Source organism: Muntiacus reevesi, chromosome 16, assembly GCF_963930625.1.
Source record: "Muntiacus reevesi chromosome 16, mMunRee1.1, whole genome shotgun sequence".
In the NCBI taxonomy this organism is placed as follows: Eukaryota; Metazoa; Chordata; class Mammalia; order Artiodactyla; family Cervidae; genus Muntiacus; species Muntiacus reevesi.
In genome coordinates, this window is record NC_089264.1 from 34,891,505 (window position 1) to 34,916,481 (window position 24,977).

Below are 24,977 nucleotides of genomic sequence, written 5' to 3' on the forward strand. Positions count from 1 at the left end.
TTTACATCATTCATTCAACATGTATTCGTTGGTCTTTTACTATAAAGAAACTTTCTTCCTTCTCTGTTCATATGTTTACTCATTTTCTCCTTTTATTAAGTGGGTTACAATCTGTTATTCTTCCTTATTTTCATGACAAAATTCACCCTGATATGGCCAGTGGAAGCCTCCTCAGTCTGCCTTTTGTGTCGTTTTTACATGTCCCTGTCATTCTTTAAGCATTTCTTTACCTTATGGTCAGCAAGATGTTCCAGGCTCATCGTGTACTTTTCCTGTATCAGATGGTTTCTTCATGGAGTCCTGGTTCCTCCCAGTTTAGCTATGATTTAAAAACCAAGATCTGATTACTTGGTGTGCTCACTGCTATGGGAGTGTCATTGCTTCTAGATCCACTTAGCAGATAGGCCTAGGAAATGTGTATGTGTAATGTATGTGTATATAACATAGAAATACATATGTGTATTTTATTTGGAAATATATTTACTATAAATATGTTATGTGTATGTATGTAATAGTTTGAATAGAACTTACATGTATAAGCATATTTGTAACTATTGCGCTATTAGTGTGTACATATTTTTTTTTAAGTGGATTTATATTATTTCTAATCCTGATCTAACACTTGAGTGCTCTTTTTAGCCTTCCACCTTTCTGTGTTTTTAAATGACTTTTCAGACAATGTGAAACTTGGCTCCCATTATCTCAGTATGTTTCCTTTCTTCCTCAGTAAACTAACTTAATTGTTCAATTTAACCAGTTTCCCAGTCACTCTGGTGGTTCCCTATGCTCACCACCTCTGGGACAATTACCACTACTCCCCATTTTTAAAAACCTGTTGGACATACCATCTTTATATGGCATCCCCTCCTTATCACTATCTATCTTTTTTTTTTAAGTTTTATTTCTTTATTATATATATATGTATATATTTGGGGGGGCATGTTGGGTCTTTGTTCCTGTACATGGGGAATTTCTCTAGTTGCAGCAAGTGGGGGCTACACTTTGTTGCAGTGCACAGGCTTCTCATTGAGGTGGCTTCTCATTGTGGAGTATGGGCTCTAGAGTTCAGTAATTGTGGCACATGGGCTTAGGTGCCCCTCAGCATGTGGGGTCTTTCTGGAGCAGGGATCGAACTCAATGTCCCATGCTTTGGCATGTGGATTCTTAAGCACTGGACTACCAGGGAAAACACTACCTTGCTTCTTCTGATGTCCATGCCCTTGTAAGCAAGCCCCTATGCTAGAGTGAGAAGGAGCGGGAAGACGGAAATGTCTAAGATTTTAGACGTTTTAAGTTTGAGATATCAATTACACATATAAGTGAAGATGTCAAGTAACAAGCCTGGGATTCAGGATCAGCTAGAGAATACATCCATGATAGTTTTATTATCTGTAATTAATTATATTAACAGTGTTCGTTAGAGTATGATGACTTCAGTTAAGTCACTCAGTCATATCCAACTCTTTGCAACCTCATGGACTGCAGCTCGCCAGGCCTCCCTGTCCGTCACCAACTCCCAGAGTTTACTCAGACTCATGCCCATTGAGTTGGTCATGCCATCCAACCACCTCATCCTCTGTTGTCCCCTTCTCCTCCTGCCTTCTGTTGGACCGGAATCTGGTGGTCTGGAGTCGACATAAGAAAGTGAAAGAAGGAAAGAGTCTAATATTCCCTGGGCTACCAAGCCGGCCTTCGCACTCTGGGGAATCAGCCAGAAATAGAGAGAGAGAGAGAGAGAGAGAGAGAGAAAGAAAGGAGGACACGGAGACCCAAGTCTCTGATGGAGCAAGGGTGCTTTATTGAATTCTGTGTGAGTATATATACCGTAATACAAGGTAGCTTCTTCAGATAAAGATCAAGAGACCAGACTTTACAAGTTACCAAGGAAGCAAGGAGCAATAGAGGCCACAAGGCCAAAAGGCAATCCATTTCAAAAGAGGGTTGTAAATAATTCCTTTCACCAAATGGAAAAGCTAATGAAGGAAATCCTGTGTAAGCATCCCATCTTTTTGATCTCCCTCCTGGGAGCGGCTTGCCTGATCCTCTTGCCCCTGACAGAGACTAATAAGGAACAGAGGGCTCAAGAGAGATAGGAAACAGCACACAGGAATCTTACTGTTAACATTCCCTGACACCTTCAATCTTTCCCAGCATCCGGATCTTTTCCAGTGAGTCAGCTCTTCACATCAGGTGGCCAAAGTATTGGAGGTTCAGCTTCAGCATCAGTCCTTCCAATGAACATTCAGGACTGATCTCCTTTAGGATGGACTGGTTGGATCTCCTTGCAGTCCAAGGGACTCTCAAGAGTCTTCTCCAACACCACAGTTCAAAAGCATCAATTTTTCGGCATTCAGCTTTCTTCACAGTCCAACTCTCACATCCATACATGTCCACTGGAAAAACCATAGCCTTGATTAGATGGACCTTTGTTGGCAAAGTAATGTCTCTGCTTTTTAATATGCTGTCTAGGTTGGCCATAACTTTTCTTCTAAGGAGTAAGTGTCTTTTTATTTCATGGCTGCAGTCACCATCTGCAGTGATTTTGGAGCCCCCCAAAATAAAGTCAGCCACTGTTTCCACTGTTTCTCCATCTATTTGCCGTGAAGTGATGGGACCGGATGCCATTGTTTTCTGAATGTTGAGTTTTAAGCCAATTTTTCACTCTTCTCCTTCACTTCCATCAAGAGGCTCTTTAGTTCTTCTTCAATTTCTGCCGTAAGGGTGGTGTCATTGGCATATCTGAGGTTATTGATATTTCTCCCAGCAATCTTGATTCCAGCTTGTGCTTCATCTAGCCCAGCATTTCTCATGATGTACTCCGCATATAAGTTAAATAAGCACGGTGACAGTATACAGCCTTGACGTATTCCTTTTCCTATTTGGAACCAGTCTGTTGTTCCATGTCCAGTTCTAACTGTTGCTTCCTGACTTGCATACAGGTTTCTCAGGAGCCAGGAAAGGTGGTCTAGGATACTGTCTCTTTCAGAATTTTCCAAGTTTATTGTGATCCACACAGTCAAAGGCTTTGGCATAGTCAATAAAGCAGAAATAGATGTTTTTCTGAAACTCTCTTGCTTCTTTGATGATCCAGCGGATGTTGGCAATTTGATCTCTGGGTCCTCTGCCTTTTCTAAAACCAGCTTGAATATCTGGAAGTTCACGGTTCACATATTGTTGAAGCCTGGCTTAGAGAATTTTGAGCATTGCTTTGCTAGCATGTGAGATGAGTGCAATTGTGTGGTAGTTTGAGCATTCTTTGGCATTGCCTTTCTTTGGGATTGGAATGAAAACTGACCTTTTCCAGTTCTGTGGCCACTGCTGAGTTTTCCAAATTTTCTGGCATATTGAGTGCAGCACTTTCACAGCAGCATCTTTTAGGATTTGAAACAGCTCAACTGGAATTCCATCACCTCCACTAGCTTTATTTGTAGTGACGCTTCCTAAGGCCAACTGAACTTCATATTCCAGAATGTCTGGCTCTAGGTGAGTGATCACACTATTGTGATTATCTGGGTCATGAAGATCTTTTTTGTACAGTTCTTCTGTGTATTCTTGCCACCTCTTCTTTATATCTTCTGCTTCTGTTAGGTCCATACCATTTCTGTCCTTTATTGAGCCCATCTTTGCATGAAATGTTCCCTTGGTATCTCTAATTTTCTTGAAGAGATCTCTAGTCTTTCCCATTTCCTCTATTTCTTTGCACTGATCCCTGAGGAAGGCTTTCTTATCTCTCTTTGCTATTCTTTGGAACTCTGCATTCAAATGGGTGTATCTTTCCTTTTCTCCTTTGCTTTTTGTTTCTCTTCTTTTTACAGCTATATGTAAGGCCTTCTCAGACAGCCATTTTGCTTTTTTTTCTTTTTGCAATGATGACTTGACATAGAATATCATACTGTGTTATGCTTCATTATGTTTTGAACTAGTTAGCTCACAAGCATCTTTCCTCACATTGGAGAACTTTAACCTCATTTGTCTAGAGTTCCACTGTGTATCCTAATCACATGGGGTCTTATTAAAATGCAGATTCTTATTCTAGATCTCTGAATGGGAGGCCACAGTTCTCCATTTCTAATAGGGGATACTGATACTGATACCTCAGACCACACATGGAGAACAGAGTTCTCACACCAGTCCACTTCCCTGCTGCCAGTCCTTTACTGACTCCTTACTGTCTACTGACTAATGAGCCAACTCTGAGTGACAGGATTCATCATGGGCCTGTTTTATCTTGCTGTCGTTTTTGCAGTCTCCAGTCCCTGCCTCTACACATATACCTCAGCTGTGCAATGACACTGAACCACTTGCAGTTTTTGGAGTAGATCTTGTTAAGGCACATTTGTCTTCCTCCACCTTCTCTCCCTGTCAGTCCCTCTGATACACTACTTACATCATCTTCAGATGGGTTATAGTCTCCTATTTGGCTTACAAGGCACCTTCAGCTACTTTTATTCCTCCTTGTATCAAAACGATTGGTCTTTTTGAGGTAGAACGAACTTGTACCTATGGCTAGCATTTAGTACTCAGAAAATGTTTAAATTGATGTGATTCTTCTCATACTACCACTAATAATAGTAGTTTATTGTTTTCAATAATAGTTTTTGAGTGGTGATTTTGGCTTTTCTTTCTTCTATCCATAAGTAGTAGCTCCTGTATGAAGATAGGAGTTACTATCTTTTGTCCATGGTATTAGATCAGGGATCAAATCCCAGCCCTGCTCCTTCTCACTGTGATGCTTTGAGCCATTGCTTAGTTCTCTGAGCCTTATCTGTTATATAAAGGTAAAATTATTGGTATTGTTTTGTAACAATGTTGTGAGAATTTAGATGAGGTCATCTATAAAAACAAAGATATAGTCAGTACTCAGTAATGTTAATTATATCATTAAGGGAGAGAATTGAAAACTAGTTCTGAAAGAGCCAGAAGACTTAAATAAATGATCAATAAGGATGGGGCATATGACCATTGTTTTAAGATTTAGTTCATAATAAGTTTTCAAAGTTGAGTGTACTTACAGATTACCTGGGTGCTTGTTAAAATATGCTTCCCTGGACCCAGCAGGTCTGAGTAGACTGTCCAAGAATATACATTTTTAATTAATATTCTGGTTGATTCTAGATTGCCCGTGGAAAACACTTTAGAAACTCTAGTTTCATGAAAACATTGAGTTTAGGTTCCCTAAATATCAGATAGATTATGAGATGAGAAGTTAGTAAGAGAAAATCAAGTTGGATGAGGAATAAATGATCTAAAGGCAGGAGTAATAAAGTATGGTACCAAGAAATGTAAGTTTCAGATGTTTAATGACTCATTGTTATCTTCTCACTATTAATTTAGGATGTCTAAACAAGGACGGACAATCATCTTCTCCATTCATCAACCTCGTTATTCCATCTTCAAGTTGTTTGATAGCCTCACCTTGTTGGCCTCAGGAAGACTAATGTTCCATGGGCCTGCTCAGGAGGCCCTGGGTTACTTTCAATCCATTGGTATGGTTGACTTTTTTGTGCTGTTAAGATCTTTCGTTAATAGTATCCTAAAAGAGAACAAAGGGGTCATTTGGAGTGCTGTTTGATCTTTGAGTAGATATACATATATCACAGTTTCCACTGCGGCGAAACATCTTCAGTTAGTTTGGTGCTAGACTTTTTCTTTACTTTGCAGTGCCAGTTTGTTATTTATGACTTTTTTGTCCTGTTTGAGTACACGCACATGTATGTTTTGTGTGTGTGTGTGCATTTCTAACGGGGCTATATCTCTTGTCCTCAGTTCTGGTGACCTTTCCCTAACAGTTCAATAAATATATTGATCTCATGGCCAGTTATCCATCAGATGGATATTTTTGGAAAGATCTAATGTCCCTAAGTTATTTGTCTTCTTAGCTAATACAGATTAAGGCTTATCCATGGGATATTGGTTTTCCTTGGTGAGGGTTCATGGAGATGCTATTATATTTAATTTTCTAGTGATATTAAGTTGTGGATTTAGCATGTATGGAACTTACCTGTCAATACAACGGCTAGTCATAAGTCTGACTTCAATGGGCCAACATTTCTGATGGTTCTGGACTGCCTGTTTAAATTGGAAATATATAATTTTTTAAATGACTCATGAAGTCTACTTTGTTTTAGAGGTACTTGGATATGATTATAGGTGATGCTCCATGACCTCAAATATAGTTTAAAATATTTGCCAGCCATAATTTAAAATGTCTTTGTTTAATCTCTATCATAAGCCTACATGGGTCAAGAGTTTTGGGGAGATGAACCTAAGGGTCAGACTACAGGCAAAGCTGAATTCAGATGATCATGCTGTTACTGAGTCTAAGCTCATACTGCTTGCTGCACAACAGGCCAATAAATCAAGAGATAATGTGCTGGGTCAAGGAATAGCGACTTTATTCAGAAAGCTAGCAGATCAAGAAGATGATGAGTTAGCATCCCAAAGAACCATCTTACCCATATTATAAATCAGGCCTCTTTTATACTAAAAGGAAAGGGGGTGTGGTTGATTGCTGCAAACTTGTTGGTGATGGAATCCTTTGTTCTTGCATCTGCCTGTGTCTGTCTGGTCATGGTTTTCCTATAAACCTCCAACAAGACATATGTTTTTCTTTGTTCTACAACTTTTTATCTCTATATGAATGGGAAAGTGTTACACCTTTAGAGATCAGACCCTGGAGAATGGGCTGTCCCATATATTTCAGGCTACAGGCAACATTCTTAACTTGTAGTAAAAGCAATGGAATGCAAAGGTTAAAGTAAAAGAAACAGATCCAGTATGGAGTCAGATTTGTTCTTCCCTGTTACAGCGCCACGAGAGGTCAAGGTAAGCATTCAGCTGTGCTGTGCCACTACCTTGTCTTGAAAATGCTGGTCTGGTGATTTGTTCTCTGTATTGGAATTATAATAGCATGATAAATAACCATTTGGACCTGCATTTAGTAGGGGCAGAAATAATCATTGCTGAAGTGGGTGCTAGCATTCTAGCAGTCTCTAAGTGAACCTGAAGAGCAGAACTTGCCCCAGGCCTCTCTCGGACGCAGTCCTTCTGTGCCTTAGCTGGCTTTGCTTGTTGTCTTGCTTTAAAGAACACTAGTCTTTCCATGGCTTTTTATCTCAATGTGTGTTTTTTTTTCTTAGACCCATGTCTAGATTTTTGAAGAAGTTCTGATTAAGCACCAGAGCATATTGCTAGCTATTTCAGGTCTCATGAATTATGATGGGTAAGGACCAAGCTCTAATGTAAGACTTTCTTAATAGGCCAAGGTTGGTTTGGAGTATGTTGTTTTGTGCAGAGTCAGAAAACTGTTGAAATAGTGTGTGATAAATATATAAAAGGAAAATATGAATTAATGAGGCGAGAAGAGAGAAGGAAAATGACGAGAAATTATTAGATTCTGTCTTCCCTAGCTGCACCTCCCTCACTCTCTAAAACAGTCTGAAAAAAAAAAAAAACAGTCTGTATTTACCAGGACTATCAATTTTGTGTACCTGAATTACCTTCTTTTGCAGGTTTCCACTGTGAGCCCTATAATAACCCTGCAGACTTCTTCCTGGACGTCATTAATGGAGAGTCTTCTGCTGTGGTGTTAAATAGAGAAGACACAGGTGATGAAGGTAAGCAAATCTGTTGAGAATCACAGATTATTTTCTAATTGAGTTGGCTGAAGTTTAGCAATGTGGTAGCTTGTTAAGCCATGGCTGTGTGAATTTATAACAGTGCCATCCTCTGATACTGGTTGTACTAGTTTGTTTGGCTGCTGCAACAAAAATACCATAGACCAGATGGTTTAAACAATAGACATTTTCTTCTTTCAGTTCTGGAGACAGCAAGTCCAGGGTCAGGGCACCAGCAGATTCAGTGTCTGTTGAGGACCTGCTTCCTAGTTCATAAATGGGCGACCATATTATAGCTTCTTCAGGTGGTGGGAGTGGGGAGGGAGCTCTCTGGGGCTTATTTCATAAGGGCACTAATCCCACCTCCTGAGGGCTCCAGCCTCATGACCTAATCATCCCTCAAAGTCGTTGCATTCAAATACCATCACACTGGGGATTGGGTTTCAGCATATGAATTTTGCAGACACACAAACGTTCAATCTAATAGCATCAGTCAACACAGATTTTTTTCATCTGTGGGAGTGCTATTTATTTAATCTGTAAATGAGCACTGGTAGGACAATGTCAATTCTAACAGGAGTTCCCATTTTAAGAGAAGTGCCCATTGTTTACAGAGTAGTCCCTTGGTTTCCATGGAAGATTGGTTTCAGAACCCCCTCCTCCCGTGCCCTGTAGATACCAGAATCCAAGGATGCTCAAATCCCATAGGCCCTCTATATCCCTGGGCTCCATGTCTGTGGATTTAGAGGGCCAACTGTGTAGTGTTTTGAAATAAGAAACTTGGTAATTTTTGCATTTATTCATTGCAAAAAGCAAGGACCAGGTGTTTTGTTTTAGGAATTATAACTCCAAATTTTGAGAAGTCTATTTTGAAAGATTTAGGGTCCAAATATTATAATTAGGAAAAGGTCAGTGAATTTGCTGTATCCATAAGTTTATGGAGGGAGGCCAATTTAGTCTGTTTTCTTACCTTGTAAAGCAATGACAGAACCCATAATTTTTTTATACTCAAGCTTTAGAATGAAGGTGCTAGGGTAGAATCTAAGAAAGGGGTTATAGAAAAATGGATTAAATCTGTTGTTATTTTTTTAAATAATGTTTCCTTTTTATCTGCTTTTATTCCACAGTCAATGAGACCAAAGAACCTTCCAACAAAGATACTCCACTCATAGAAAAATTAGCTGAGTTTTATGTCAACTCCTCCTTCTTCAAGGAAACAAAAGTTGAATTAGATAAATTCTCAGGGAATCAGAAAAGGAAGAAGCTTTTATCCTACAAGGAGATCACTTATGCTACCTCCTTCTGTCATCAGCTCAAATGGATTTCCAAGCGTTCATTCAAAAATTTACTGGGTAATCCCCAGGCTTCTATAGCTCAGGTAACCTACTGGAGTCTTTAATTATGCTGTAAAATACTCATTTGGGGGACATTATGCTTATCTTCTGCCCACACTGTATTTATTTATCCCCATTCAATTTAGGGTATAGAAACAAGCAAAACATAATTAGGTTTTTACTTTTAGAAAGACTTCTTTTTTAGTTTTTTTGGATCACCCACTCAGAATTTTTTTGGTTCAGACAAGCTGTATTGGATAATCTTTGTAGAAAAAAAAATTTTTTTTCCAAAAATTGTGAAGTAAAGAAAATGTTTGACCACATTTGTGGTTTTCTGATGGCTGCACATGTTCATTTCCTGATGCATTCAGTAAGTTCTTATTGATTATGTGCTGCATTTTGGAGCTTGTATATAGCCATGAACAAAAATAAAATCCCTGCTCTTGGGGAGCTTACTTATGAGGAGAGACAGATGATAAACCAATATAGAAATAAATAGCATGTCAGATGGTAAAAGGGGCTGGGAAGAGAGTTTAAGCAGAGAAATGGAGAAAGGAAATGAGAAAGGAAGGGAAGAAGGGAAGAGGGAAGGAAAGGAAAGAGGTTGGTTGGTTTGCATCTTATATCAAGTGTCAGGGACACCTTCAGCTTGGTGTAGCTTATGCCCCTGAAAGCGGTAGGGCCGCTCACTGTTTTCTAGAAGAGCCTGTTTACAGATGCTGTCCCTTCTAATCAACCTTCCTCATTTAGGGGTTCTGATCTTAGGAGAGTACTAAATACCTAAAACAGTGTGCAGTTAGCACAAAGGTAGTAAGCAGACTGGAATTCTGTTCAATAAGACTCTTTGCTGTCAGACTCACCTTCTCTTAATTAAGTTGAATTAATGTTCTTTTTTCTCTTTTGCCTGAGTTTATTTAGTTGTTGATGATTACTCCTTTATGATTTTTCTGTTATTCTTAAACCCTCTGTCATCCAAAACCCTTGTTTTTTCATCCTTTCTAAGGAAGTCAATTATATAACTCCCAGTTATTTTGGGAGTGACTGATTTTATTTTCATTGAATTTCTGCTGAGTACTGAAAGATGGCGTGTTGTTGGCTCTAATGAAATATCACTGATTTCTTACTATACATACCATCATTTTCACACTGTGGTACTGTTGCCTTTTAAGTATTAATTTTGAGAGCCTATATCCCTCGAGACATACTGTTCCAGACACTTTTTACTTGTTATTTGGCATTTGTCAGAACATGAACAGTTTTATGTACTTTCAGTCAAGGATACTTTTTAATTCTTTTAGTAGATTTGATGTCATTTGGGAACAACTTCTGTAAATAAAGTCAACCTCATTATCAACATTGTTTAACAGTAAAATGATATAAGAGTGTTGATTCTTTAGTGTGATTTATGTGTTAGATTTTTTATTTGGAAAAGAAATTTCTCTTGCTTCTGAAAGTGGTTTCTAAATATCTTGTCCAAGTTACATATGGTCGGCCCTCAGTATCCACAAATTCTGCACCCACTGAGGTTGGAGGAACTCACAGATGTGGAGGGCTGACTGTATGACTCCGTTTTACATGAGGGGCTTGAACATCTGTAGATTTTGATATCCAAGGGAATCCCCCTGCTGATACCAGGAAATGACTCTATGTGGTAGTTCTGGGCAGGGGTGATTAGAATGTGGGGCTGTGTTTAATAGTACACCAGGTTTCTGCATCTTTTGATGCTAGGTTTTCTTCAGATTCCAGCTCCAGGCAGGCCTAGTGTCTCCAGGTTGCATGTTCAGCCTGCTTTCCTCTTCAGTGAATTTAGCTCCACCAAAGGAATCCGAACAATGTTCACAGCAGTGATAATCTCACAGAACAAGGACAGAATCTTGCATCTCCCTGAGCATCTGCCTGTGGGGGGTGTGGGGGGTGGGGAGGAACTTCTTCAGATGAGTCCGTACTGAAAAGTTAGCTTAAGCCAGAAATAGGGTTGCCATTTTACCAAGGAAGTAGCCATAAATACATTTAAAAAATAAACATGACTGTGTTCCAATAAAGCTTTATTCATGGACACTGAAATATTAATTGTATATGAATTTCACATGATAAGAAATATTATTCTTTTTTTTTTTTGCCATTAAAAAAATGATCAACAAACTCCACAAACCAGTTATAGCTCCTGGACTGAACAGAAATACGCTGAGGGGCCATAGCTTGCTGACTTTGGTTTAGGGTTTTTTAATCTTGGGAGTCTGTCTTTTACTTCTCTAAGTATTTTAATATGGAGCTATTAAAATGTTTTATGGATTCCTGTTGATAAATCTGGTGTAGATAGTCTTATAGCCACAGTTAGTTTTGAATTAGTCATTTACATGAGCTAGACTTTGCTTCTGTTAATGCATTTAACCAAAAGTTGTCTTTGGAAGGTCTTGGAATGAATGGATTTTGTTGATAAGATTTAGGTATGGTCCCATTGCCATTTACTTTGTTGTTGTGGGTTCACGTTTATACAACCTTTCTGCGTTTCCTGTCTAGAGAAGATGCTTTAGCATTTGTTGAAGAGCTGGTTTGGTGGTGCTGCATTCTCTCAGCTTTTGCTTGTCTGTAAAGCTTTTGAATTCTCCTTCATATCTGAATGAGATCCTTGCTGGGTACAGTAATCTAGGTTGTAGGTTATTCTCTTTCATTACTTGAAGTATGTCCTGCCATTCCCTTCTGGCCTGAAGGGTTTCTATTGAAAGATCAGCTGTTATCCTTATGGGAATCCCCTTGTGTGTTATTTGTTGTTTCTCCCTTGCTGCTTTTAATATTTGTTCTTTGTGTTTGATCTTTGTTAATTTGATTAATATGTGTCTTGGGGTGTTTTGCCTTGGGTTTATCCTGTTTGGGACTCTCTGGGTTTCTTGGACCTGTGTGACTATTTCCTTCCCCATTTTAAGGACGTTTTTAGCTATTATTTCCTCGAGTATTTTCTCATGGCCTTTCTTTTTGTCTTCTTCTTCTGGGACTCCTATGATTCGAATGTTGGGGCATTTCACATTGTCCCAGAGGTCCCTGAGGTTGTCCTCATTTCTTTTGATTCTTTTTTCTTTTTTCCTCTCTGCTTCATTTATTTCCACCATTTTATCTTCTACCTCACTTATCCTATCTTCTGTCTCCGTTATTGTACTGTTGGTTCCCTCCAGAGTGTTTTTGATCTCATTTATTGCATTATTAATTTTTAATTGACTCTTTTTTATTTCTTCTAGGTCTTTATTAAACATTTCTTGCATCTTCTCAATCTTTGTCTCCAGGCTATTTATCTGTAACTCCATTTTGTTTTCAAGATTTTGGATCATTTTTATTATCATTATTCTAAATTCTTTTTCAGGTAGATTCCCTATCTCCTCTTTTGTTTGACTTGGTGGGCATTTTTCATGTTCCTTTACCTGTTGGGTATTTCTCTGCCTTTTCATCTTGTTTAGATTGCTGTGTCTGGAGTGGGCTTTCTGTATTCTGGTGGTCTGTGGTTCCTTTTTATTTTGGAGGTTTCACCCAGTGGGTGGGGTTGGACGATTGGTTTGCCATGGTTTCCTGGTTAGAAAGCTTGCGTTGGTGTTCTGGTGTGCGGAACTGGATTTCTTCTCTCTGGAGTGCAATGGAGTGTCCAGTAATGAGTTTTGAGATGGGTCTATGTGTTAGGTGTGACTTTGGGCAGCCTATATGTTGACGCTCAGGGCTATGTTCCTGCGTTGCTGGAGAATTTGCGTGGTATGTCTTGCTCTGAAACTTATTGGTTCTTGGGTGGTGGTTGGTTTCAGTGTAGGTATGGAGGCTTTTAGATGGTCTTTTATTACTTAATGTTCCATGTAGTCAGGAGTTTTCTGGTGTTCTAAGGTTTTGGGCTTAAGTCTCCTGCCTCTGGATTTCAGTTTTATTCTTCCAGTAGTCTCAAGACTTCTCCAACTATACAGCACTGACAATAAAACTTCTAGGTTAATGGGGAAAAGATTCTCCACCGTGAGGGACACCCAGAGAGGTTCATAGAGTTACGTGAAAAAGAGAGGAGGGAGATAGAGATGAGCAGGAGGAGAAAAAGGGGAACTCAAGAGGAGAGAGACAGATCTACGCAGTTCTCTGTTCCCAAAGTGTTCTCCGTAGCCCAGACACCCACAAAGATTCACAGAATTGGATTAGGAAGAGAAGGGGAAAGGAGGAAATAGAGTTGTTCTGAGGTAGAAAACGGAGAGTCAAAAGTGGGAGAGAGTAATCAACACACTCCTGAATAAAAATGGGAACTGAATATTGGATCCTTAAATTTCCAAAATTTATATCACATACTGAAAAACAAAGAATAAAAATCTAGGGTAGAGGTTAGACTCTTAAAAATACAATATTAAAAACAAAAACAAAAAATTTTAGAAATATATATGAAGTTCAGTTTAAAAATAGGGCTTCTCTCTTCTTTTTTTTGCAAGGTTATAGTGAAATGAAAATGAAAATTAAGGAGTAGTAGAGGAGTAATAGAGGACTTTAAAAGAAAAGAAGAAAAAAAAGAAAAGAAAAAAAAACAAGAAAAAAAAATTTTTTTCCTAATTAAAAAAATCGTAAAAATATATGAAAATGAAAGTTAAGGAGTAATGGGGGAGTAATAGGGGATTTTAAAAGAAAATAAAAAAGAAAAGAAAAAAAATTTTTTTATTAAAAAAATGGTAAAAATATATCTAGGAATTTCTCTGGAGCTGTTGCGGTCAGTGTGGGTTCAGTTCAGTTTCAGATAGCTCCTCGTTCCAGCTTACACTTCTCGATATCTACAGGCCCCTTCCGGTGTAGTCGGTGTTACCTACAGGGATTTTAATCTGTTGCACCGGTCCCTTCTGAAGCGGTTCCCTTTGTCTATTTGGCTTCTGTTTGCCGGTCTCTTCAGTGTCTAATTTCCGCCCTGACACAGGCGGGCGGAGGTGGTCTCCTGTTCAGGTTCGCTGGTTCCGTCGCGCCGTGGGGAGGGCGGGGCGCTGCAGGCAGATACCGCTGTGTGTGGGGAGCGCTCACAGAGTTCCGGCCACACTGGGTTTGCCCCGCTCACGGGTGTGTACTCTCCCGTCTACGCTGCTCAGGCTCCCGGCTGCTCTATATGGGGCGAGCCCTGCGTTGCCTGCGGTTCCAGTGTTCGGGTACTCCACAAAGCGCAGACTCGGTTGCGCCTGCGTTTTGTGCCTCCCTGCCCGAGCAGCTCAGGCCGCCAGGAGCTTGACGCGCACACACTCCCCGGGTGTGGTGCGCCTTCTCCCCTCCGCGGCCCCAGCCTCAGTTTCCGCCCGCGCCAGTCGGGTGCCTGCGCCTCGTGTTTAGCCGCGACCCTCCCGGCGGATGTTGACCATCCAGAATCTCAGGAGGTCTTTGGTTAGAAACTGGAGGCCTGTTTGCAGTGTGGTAGGGGATGCGGTCTCTGGGGCCGAGCCTGCCCCTTTCCCCTCCCCGCTGCCTCCTGCCTCCTGCCTCCTGCCTCCTGCCTCCTGCCTCCTGCCTCAGGCGGGGCTGGGCTGGTCCGCAGCAGGCTGCTCCTCTGGACTTGCTCGGTCCCTTTGTTCTGCGAACAGCCGGCAGTGTGTTCCGGCCGGTTAATTTCCTCTCTCTCTTTTGCTATCTCACAGTTTAAGTTGGTATCTCACAAAAGCTCCCTCCGATTGCCCTCAGGGCACTCAGGCCCGGTCCTTAGCCTAAGCAATGCCGCCCGCTGCTCTCCGTTCAGCCCCCACTTGCTGATGGCGGATGCGGGTGTCTGGGGTACTGTTCTGCTGGGAGTTGCTTTTAGGCACGCAATCTGTGGGTTTTATTTATTTTTCCTCCCAGTTAGGTTGCCCTCCGAGATTCGAAAACTTCCCCCAGATCCGCCAGTGCGAGGGTTTCCTGGTGTTTGGAAACTTCCTCTATTAAGACTCCCTTCCCGGGACGGGTCTCTGTCCCTAGCTCTTTTGTCTCTCTTTTTATCGTTTATATTTTGTCCTACCTCCTTTTGAAGACAATGGGCTGCTTTTCTGGGCGCCTGATGTCCTCAGCTAGCGATCAGAAGTTGTTTTGTGAAGTTTGCTCAGCGTTCAGTTGTTCTTTTGATGAATTTGTAGGGTAGAAAGTGGTCTCCCCATCCTACTCCTCTGCCATTTTGGCTCCTTCTCCTGTTGATAAGATTTAATATTCATTTAATGTCCCGAAGTTTTCCTGGTCAAATCTATTTGGAAAATACTAGCATGTCTTGGGAGAGTCATAGTTTCTATTAGCACATTTAACATTTGACTGTGGATTAATTTTTTCAGCAACAGCCATAAACATCCCTTAAAATTCACCTTGAAAAATGTTGGTAAACACAATTGAACAAAACTAGAATTACATATTTAGGAAATTTCCTTTTCTTCCCCCTTCTGTTCAAAAGACTCCAGCTGCACAGAACTCATAGGATAGAGTCTCTTTGCTCCAATGAGAAAAATTTAGTCTTCCTGTTTGTTTTCTTTTCCTTAATGGAAAAAGGAATAACATAGACTCAGCTTGTAAAAGCATGCTAAAATTATGAGATTAATCACTTTGTCAGTGTTTGAAAACTTTCCTCGAAAATATTTTAGTGCTTTGAAACCTTTAAGAAACATCTTAATGATAAAACTGACAGTCTGTTAATATGTTATTAAGTTTGAATGCAAAAGAAGCAAAGCATGTAGAGTGTCTGCTTTTAAAAGTCTGAATATTCTTGGAGTTTTACAGTGTGAAAGTATAGATTTGTATACATGTGCATGCACACATGTTAATGGGGTCATCATTTTTTATTTTGGGAGTTGATCTGTTGACATGAAGTATAGTACAGTTTGAAGGTAATTAAGATAAGCCAAGGTAGTAAATTTTCTTTTTTTCAAATTTCTGACTGTGTTTTTTAGCAAGGCAATTTTAAAGTACATCTTAAATCATATTCTTTCCAGACTCGTCTTCACAAGCTAGTCTTCACAGATCATGATCTTGTTTTCCAATTTTGTTTGCCTCATGCCATAAGTGTCTTGACAAGTTACTACAAGCCTTGATACCATTACACTGTTGTAGTGCTGAGGTGTTTTTTTTTTAACTCTGAAGGTTGCAAGGTATATAGTAGGATATTTTGTTTTCTTTGGATGATCATATCTTATATCTTTATATTTATACATTTAATAAAATTTAAAGTATAATAAATATAATTTCCTTGTATAAGTTATAATATAACCCTAAATCTTTGTTTATAAAAGTATCTTTAAGAGACATTTTATCATCCTTAAAAATCTTAAAAATGAAAGTGATGTTTATCCAGTCTTAGGAGTCATCAAACATTCTTAGGAGTCAGTGAAGGTGGGTAAGAATGGCAAAGAATTGGCAGCTTAGTCCAGCTGTTGGTGGTAGACCCTCAGGGCTGAGGTTGCTGGAGAAGCAGTGACACGGGGTGGGTAATGGAAGCACTTGGGTGCCCTCCGAGAGAGCTGGCCGAATGCTTTGGTGACAGCGACAGTGCACTTTTCCATTGTAGGTGTGGACTCCCCAGGTTGGATAGATGACCTCAGCTTACCCCTACTTCCTTATTGTGCGAAGTTCCATTGTTAGAAATTTTTTAAGTGTACTTTAAAGTTTTTATTTATTTTTATTTGTTTTTTCATGTTAAGAGTAAGGATATCCTGTTTTTATTGGAACCTCTTGAAATATCACACCATGCATGTTCATTAGCACAATGGTTGAGAGTTTAAGCCACAACTCTTAGCCAGTCGGGCTTTATTTTGCTCCCCAAACTACTTTTCTGGGTGCTTGCATTGTTCTGCTTCACTGTATGTCACTCCCTGGCCCCATAGCCTGAACTGGACCTGAACTGGCAGTGCCTGCTAAAACGCTGGGAATCTTAGCTTTTCTACTTTGTCTTCCTGTCAGTCTCCTGAACACACGGATAAATTATTTTTACTTTAACTTAAAAAGCAGTCTAGTAACATGTACATTTTATGTTTTCCTGAGGACTGTGTTCAAGCCACTTAAAATATCTGTATCAGTGGAGAGTTTTGATTATGTAGCCAGATATATTTTAATAATAAAGGTTGTGTGAAGTTTTTACCTTTAATTGAAATTCTTTTTTCTTTTTGAAAAGATAATTGTGACAGTCATCCTGGGACTGGTTTTAGGTGCCATTTTCTATGGTCTAAAAAATGATCCTACAGGAATCCAGAACAGGTGAGTAAATCTGGGTCTTGATTTTGAGAGCGTGTGGTTACTTTTCTTTCAAGTTTATGAAATTACATTAAGAATTTGAATTTGAAACAAGCACAGGGTAAACTGAGGAGTAGGACAAGTCAGTGAATTGAAAGCTGAATGAGAGTTTTCATATTCATATATAACATGTATATATATATATATATATATATATATATATATATATATATAGTGCTAAACTAGGCAGAACATAAAATTTACCCTGTTAACCAATTTTAAGTGTACACTTCAGTGGCATTAATTACATTATTGTGCAACCATCCCCACCACCCAATGCTAGAACTTTTTCATTTCCCAAACTGAATCTGTGTACCTATTGAATTACAACTCCCCACTCCCTATTTTTCCCAGCCCCTGGAAACCACTGTTATACATTTTGTCTCTAGATTTGAGTATTCTAGGTACCTCATATAATTGGAATCTTAGAATATTTTTCCTTTGGGGACTGGCTTATTGTTTTTAGCATAGTATCTTCAAGCTTCATCCATGTTGTGGCATGTGTCAGAATTTCTTTTTAAAAACTGAATAATATCCATTGTATGGATATACCATATTTTGTGTATTGATTTATCTGACCATGGGTACTGACTGTTTCTGCCTTTTGGCTGTTGTGATTAATGCTGTTATGAATGTGGATATACAAGTAAATGTCTGTTTGAGTCTCTGCTTTAAATTCTTTTGGATATACACCCAGATGTGAAATTATTGGATCATTTGGTAATTCCATTAATTTTTTGAGGAGCTGCCATCCTCTCTTCTATAGCAGCTGTACCATTATGCATTCCTACCAGTAGTGCTCAGGCTCGTAGTTTTTTCCCAACCTCACCAACACTTATTTTTTTGTTTTGTTTTCATCAGTGGGAGATGGTATTTCATTATGGTTTTGATTTGCATTTCCCTAATGATTATTGTGCTGTTGAGCATCTTTTCACATGTGCCTTGACCATCTATTTATCCTCTTTGGAAGAATGTCTGTTGAAGTTCTTTTTTAAAATTTTGTTTATTTGTTTATTTATTTTTGGCTCTTCTGGGTCTTTGCTGCTGCATGGGTTTTTCTTTGGATGTGGCAAGTGGGGGTGTTACTCTAGTTACGATGAATGAGTTTCTTGGTGCAGTGGCTTCTCTTATTTTGGAGCATGGGCTTTAGGGCACTTGGGCTTCAGTAGTTGTGGCTCCTAGGTTTGAGAGCATAGATTCAGTAGTTGTGGTGCATGGGCTTAGTTGCTCCACAGCATGTTGGATCTTCCCGGACCAGGGATAGAACCTGTGTCTCCTGCATTAGCAGACCAATTCTTTACCACTGAGCCACCAGGGAAGCCCTATTGAAGTTCTTTAACCAACTTTTTAATTGGGCTTTTAAAAAAATTGTTGAGCTATAAAATTCTTTGTATATGCTAGATATGAACCATTAACAGATATAAATTTGCACATATTTTGTGTCATTCTGTGGGGTGTCTTTTCTTTCAATTGGTGTGTCCTTTGATGCATAAAAGTTTAAAATTTGACATAGTCCAGTTTATCTGTTTTTTTTTTTCTTTTGTTTCATGTGAGTTAATTTCTTTTTGATTTTTGATTTGTTTGACATGGGGTGGTGGTTGGGACTCAAGTTTTTTCTGTTGTAGGGTTAGTACTGCCTTACCTGGTTTTGGTTACAACATACCGTTAAAGCTATATTCCCTGATGAAACTTTGTAATGGACTGCAGTATAGTCTGAATAAAGGAGCTGAGCAGAGTGGAAGACTGTAGAGTTCTCTTTGGCTTTGTGTTTTGAGAGCTGTTCTGGGCCAGGCACTGTCCTCTGGGCTTTACATCTGGGGTCCTCAGGTTACCCTTCTAGCCAGAGGGCTGGATGGTTTTATCCCCATTTCACTATTGGGCAAAGTTGCAGTGGTTTAAGTTGAATCTGTTTTGATATCTGGAAAAGGGTGACTGAAAAAGATCTGAAAAAGGAACAAGCATAAAGATCAGTGCCTCGTAAAATAATCTCCTATGTGGCAGCAGATCATGAGATAATTCTTGGAGTTTTGTTTTCTTTTTTTCCAGAGTTATGTCATTGTTTTTCTTTTTATCTTTCCTGAAGGATGTGCTCTTCTCTGACCTGTTTGGAAATTTGTTAGTAAAAGGCAGTGTGTACCCTTTGTAGATGCTGTGTTTTTGTGAAGCACAGAGCAGATGCCTGTAATCACAGAACTCTAGAGCCTGTGGGACTTTTGTGTTGTGTAGCTGGAAGCATTTGGAAAAAAAATATTGGGAAACCAGTCCTCAAGTGGATTTAAGAAATCTGGTTATTAAAGCTCTTGGTAAAAGAATGCAGAGAAATATAGAAGATCCTTAACTGTTTCTTCAAATGTTTTCTGGACAAATAAAGCATTGGAGCTATTTTAATTTGTACTTTTGACCTAAGCTTACTGCCACTTTTTATCGTTTGAAGTTGCCCTGGAGGCCACTGTGGTTTGGTTCTCCTTTTTGGGAGTGAATTATGCCAGAAAAATGCTCTCTGTTCTTTTTCTTAACCTGTATAATGATGTATAGAATATGAGCTCTGTGACCTAACAACTACCTTACAGAGTTGTGGAGATAGCTAAACAAATCATAATTAATTAAGGGAAAAGTTACTTTAAGAATATTTGAATCAATAGATATTACAGACATGAATTACCATCTGGGAAAGAACTGGACTACATTAAATTCTTTAACAATAAAATCTGCTTAGTATAAAATAAATTGTTCTGTGATTTAGAAGAAATTTCATTATGTGCTAGTTCAAAATCATTGTGGACATTATTGTACTATTAGATGTTACACTTAACAAATGAGCTGAACATTGCTATGTCCCACTTTGTGAAATCAGCTTTCATGTTGCTGTTAGGCTTATTTGTGTATAGCAAGTAGCATAGTTGCTTGTGTTGTAGGCCTGGCTATTTCCCATTTCTTTATTGTATAAACATTTACTTTTAAAACAACCTATTCCCCAAGTTCTTTATTTTGGGAGGAAGAAGTCTTAAAAACAATTACTGACTGTCTATGGACTCTTTTTTCAAGAAGGTTATACACTTGGGTTTACCTTTTTCAAAATTCTCTTGTATCATTTAAATGATGTGCCACTTCATCTCTTTTAGTTTCTTTTTTTTTCTCTCTCTCTTTTAGTTTCAACTCACATTCTTAATGTCAATTAAATCATTTGGTTAGGAAGGAATGCTCAGCAGTGTTTCAGGAGTATTGGCATGCTTTCATAAAATTCATATATCTATCCAAGCGTAGATTAACTGAGTACTTTCCTTTTTAAACTTAGATTATTTTACTGAGAGACAAGCATTAATAGTCTCCTTTTTCTCACAGGTACACACATTAATTTTTTCTTTATGAGCATTCTTTTTTGTTTTCTATTTTGAGCTCATTAGAAAGAGACCCCATTAGCAGGGGGTGGTCAAGGAGAGTATCAAGTCTGTGCTGGTGGTGGTGCAATGGATGGATATGATCAAGTGGTGGTCAGTGTTTCCCTCCTCTGGCTTTCACTTTTCCTTGTCTTAGTTTTTGCTTTACTTTACTTTTAAAAAAGTGACTGATAGAGGTTTTTAACCTTTGCAGGCTATTTGGCTCACTGTTTCTCAGTTCATACTTTAAGAACTATAATTAATATTTTGTTAGTTAAAATCCAAGGTGATATTTTTTATGGAATATGTAATCATCGGCTTGACTGCCACAGACTGTGTGTTCCTGCTAAGTTACTTGAGCTGTGTTTGACTCTGTGTTACCCTATGGACTCTAGTTGCCAGGCTCTTCTGTCCCAGGGATTCTCCAGCCTTGAATACTGAAGTGGGTTGCTATGCCCTCTTCCAGGATATCGTCCCGACCCAGAGATCAAACCTATGTCTCTTATGTCTCCTGCATTGGCAGGCAGGTTCTTTACCACAACTGCCACCTGGGAAGCCCTGGTGCAAAGACCCACAGACCCGGTGGCTTAAACCACGGAAATTCATTTCTGGCAGTTCTGGAGATAAGGTTACCAGTATGGTCGGGTTCTGAAGAGGATACTCTTCTGATTTGCCGCCTTCTTGCTACGTTCCTGCATGGCAGAGAAGGAGAGCTCTGATGTCTCTCCCTTTTCTTCTAAGGGCACTAATCCATAGTGAGGGCCCTACCCTCATGACCTCATCTAAACCCAGCCAGCTCCCAGGGTCACCATCTGTAAATGCCATCACATTGAGGATTCCAGCTTCAGCACAGGAACTGGGGAGGATGCAGTTCAATCTACAGCAGACTTGGTCATGAATTTCAGACTGTGCTATGTGGAGTCCCAAGGGTACCACTGCGGAGACGCAGGGGTATGGGAGTGACCTGATGGGGCTCATGCTTCCCTCTCTGTTTTAACCAGAATGGTTGTGTATTTAATGTGTGAAGATATCATTTGAGGGAAGAATTTTGCAAGAAGAAAAATGACCTGAGAATGTTTAATTGACTGCAGTGCTTTGGCTTTGGTTTCCTCTCTCACGTCACAGAGCCGGGGTGCTCTTCTTCCTGACGACCAACCAGTGTTTCAGCAGTGTGTCAGCCGTGGAGCTCCTGGTGGTGGAGAAGAAGCTCTTTATGTGAGTAGGTCTCTGTTTTAGGAAGGCAGCTTCTGGTCAGACTGGTCACATCCAGAACCGAGCCGTGGCTTGGTTCCTGGGGGTTACCAGTGTTGATTGGGGAGGAGCAGCCAGAGTCTGGGATGAAAACAATGAGCACGTGGGGCCTGATACGAAAGGGAGAGAGGAGTTTCAAGATTAGGGCACTGTCCACAAATCTACAGAGAAATCTTGCTGCAGAGAAAGCAAGCAATAAGAGGCTGAAAAGGATCTTTTGTTTTTAGCAAATAAGAAGTTGTGATGACTGTCACAAGAAAAGTTTGAGGGACTTGGTAGAGAGAAGGTAGTGTGTTGAACAGTATATTCAAGGTGAGGAGGTAAAGGTGATCAAGAATACAGACCAAGTCTTCAGTGGGAGGGGGAATGAAGGAGCCAGAGAGCAGCCTTGAAAAATGTAAGCTGTTTTGTTTCTTCTCTTTTTCATAGAGATTTGCATATTTACATGTTGAGAAAAGGAATCATTAGAGAGGAAAAGAATGAAGATCTTGGTGGAATAGTTAGAAATTATAGGAGGAAGATCTCAGGAAAAGGAGGGATGTAGAATCTAAGAGGGGTGAAAAGAGAATTTGATCACTGACAGGTTGGCAGGCACTGTGGTTGGCAGGCATGATCATGGAGAGAAGTGCCATTTTCTTTTTTTATCAAGAGAGTGGAAGAAGTAAAAGAGATGAGTGACTCAAAGCTGCATTTGAGGCTTAGAGAACAGCAACAGCACCTTCTTCATAGTTAGAAGCAGGGAGAAAGGAACCACTGAAATGAGCTCCTGACAGGCTGGCCTTCAAAGAGAGCCAGTGTCCGGAGAAAGGGAGGCGATGCAGGACCTGTTCCCCCGGAGTGGGTGTTCAGAGGTGAACTGGCCAGCATTTGGAGGGAGTTCTGCAACGACAAGAGGGGTCATTGCACAGAGTCTTCGGGGGTGATATCCGAGGGGAGGCGCACACGTGAGACATGCCTGATGCTGACCGGAAAGAAGGATGGTGGGCTAACCTTGAAGATGGGGACGCGGTGGTTATTAGACCTCTGGTAGCAATGGAAATCTGTATGAAAGTGAAAGTCGCTCAGTTCTGTACGGCTCTTTGCGACCCTGTGGACTCTACAGACCATGGAATTCTCCAGGCCAGAATACTGGAGTGGGTAACCTTTCCCTTCTCCAGGGGATCTTCCCAACCCAGGGATAGAACCCAGGTCTCCCGCATTGCAGGCAGATTCTTTACCAGCTGAGCCACAAGGGAAGCCCGAGAATACTGGGATGCCTAGCCTATCCCTTCTCCAGGGAATCTTCCCAACCCAGGAATTGAACCCGTTTTCCTGCATTGCAGGGGGATTCTTTACCAATCTCATCTGTATAGCAGGGAGGACATCTGTATAGCAAATGGTTTAATCTCCTGGTCTTAAACTAATGTAGGATGTATGATGTGAATTTTTGTTTCTAGACATGAATATATCAGTGGATACTATAGAGTGTCATCTTACTTCTTTGGAAAACTGTTATCTGATTTACTCCCCATGAGGATGTTACCAAGTATTATATTTACTTGTATAACATACTTCCTATTAGGTAAGCAATAAGACAAAAGATGGGTGTCTTTAGTCTTGGATGGGAGGGGACTTTGTGTAAACATGCTTTGGTTCTCAAAACTATAAATCAAGTCCTGAGATTTGGAAGCATCTGTTCATTATGCACACTCTGAAATAATTGTTCTCTGAGGAGATTTTTGTCAAGGCTTTCTCCAAAATAACTTTTAAAGCTGTTTATATAAAAAAAATGTTTATAAAATTATATATATATACATACTGTGTGTTATATATAAACATGGAAATAATTCCTAAAACTACTTTACACTATATAAGAGGAGCTGGAGCTGGGATATTTATTACTTATCTATTTATGTTTTTATTTTTGTGTATGAATATATAAAGATAATGAAGATAGTGACTTCTGGGGCTTACTGGTAATAAAATATTTGTTTGATAGATATAGAAGGATTGATTTGTGCATTTTGTTTAGCCTATACCCCAGGCTCATTGTATCAGAATTCTCTTTTATTTCTCACATACACAGATGCCCACACACACAGACATACACACACTCCAGAAATACTTCTTTTTTGACAAGGCACTACTGATTGAGTTTAAACTTCCATTTTACAAATAAGAGGGTGTGTCATCAAGAATCAGGCATAGAACCTAGATTCTTAAATTCCTATCTGGTGTTCTTATGGCTGTTCTGAAGTCTTCAGATTCTTGTTTGACCCATAGTATTAGCCCATTTTAGTTTATAAAGCAGTTTTATGAAGCTTATTTAACCCCATCCTCAGTCCCAGAGTTATAGGGTGATTTGTCTTGTGGATTATGGACCCACTCCTCCAGATTTTAAAACCACTGAGTGGTCATATAACCCTGACCTTACCAGTTATCTGCAGTAATGCTTTTATAGCAAAGAGTGAGTAATGTGATGTCTAGGTAAAATGAATGTGCTCTTGGCAAGTTTCCTTCTTAGAAGAGAAAGCAGTAGAATTCTGGCTAGTTGTCTACAGCTCTCCATCTCAGACACTCAGAAATTATTAATAATTACAATAAAGAAGCCAGAGCACTACATGGAAAAGTGCTTATACAAGTCAGCATAAAGAAGAAAACTGCATATAACTTTATACGGTTATCTTGGGTGGTTAGATGAAGGATGAATTTTTTCACTGTGATAGTAGTTTCTCGAAGTATTACAATGTTTTTTGCATAATAAACCATCCCTGATACACAGTGTTGGATTAACCCTCTCTTTGTTCCCTAAGGACTGAAACCAAAGGTGGAGGCCTTCTTCATCATGATGTTTACCCTGACATTGGTGGCTTATGCAGCTAGTTCCATGGCATTGGCTATAGCAGCAGGTCAGAGTGTGGTATCCATAGCAACTCTGCTCATGACCATCTCTTTTGTGTTTATGATGGTAAGTACAAACTGTGCTTCCCTGGGGCATTATCCTTGCCCGTTATTCCTCCCCCCAAACTTGCCTATCCTGTAAGGTCTGCTTGAGGATTCTGTACACTGGGCTCTTTGCTTCAAGGAGGCTGTATATTGAAATATAGCTTATATTATTAGAGAATGTATCAGGTTTTTCTTGATCTCACCCAGCTAGTTTTGCTACTGTTCTAATACAGTTATTAAAACATTAGTCA

At 39.6% G+C, this 24,977-nt stretch overlaps 1 protein-coding gene across 7 annotated transcripts in view; it reads left to right on the top strand.

Annotated features, from left to right (window-relative positions):
- The window catches only part of ABCG2 (ATP binding cassette subfamily G member 2 (JR blood group)), a 130,248-nt gene that overhangs the window by 100,181 nt on the left and 5,090 nt on the right, over positions 1 to 24,977 (top strand). For all 7 annotated transcript variants that reach the window (XM_065907163.1, XM_065907166.1, XM_065907165.1 and 4 more), the window contains 7 exons: positions 5,335 to 5,486; positions 7,512 to 7,616; positions 8,744 to 8,994; positions 17,055 to 17,137; positions 21,676 to 21,765; positions 23,238 to 23,362; positions 24,594 to 24,748. In XM_065907163.1, the coding sequence (XP_065763235.1) occupies positions 5,335 to 5,486; positions 7,512 to 7,616; positions 8,744 to 8,994; positions 17,055 to 17,137; positions 21,676 to 21,765; positions 23,238 to 23,362; positions 24,594 to 24,748 (961 nt within the window). The remainder of the gene's footprint in view (positions 1 to 5,334; positions 5,487 to 7,511; positions 7,617 to 8,743; positions 8,995 to 17,054; positions 17,138 to 21,675; positions 21,766 to 23,237; positions 23,363 to 24,593; positions 24,749 to 24,977) is intronic.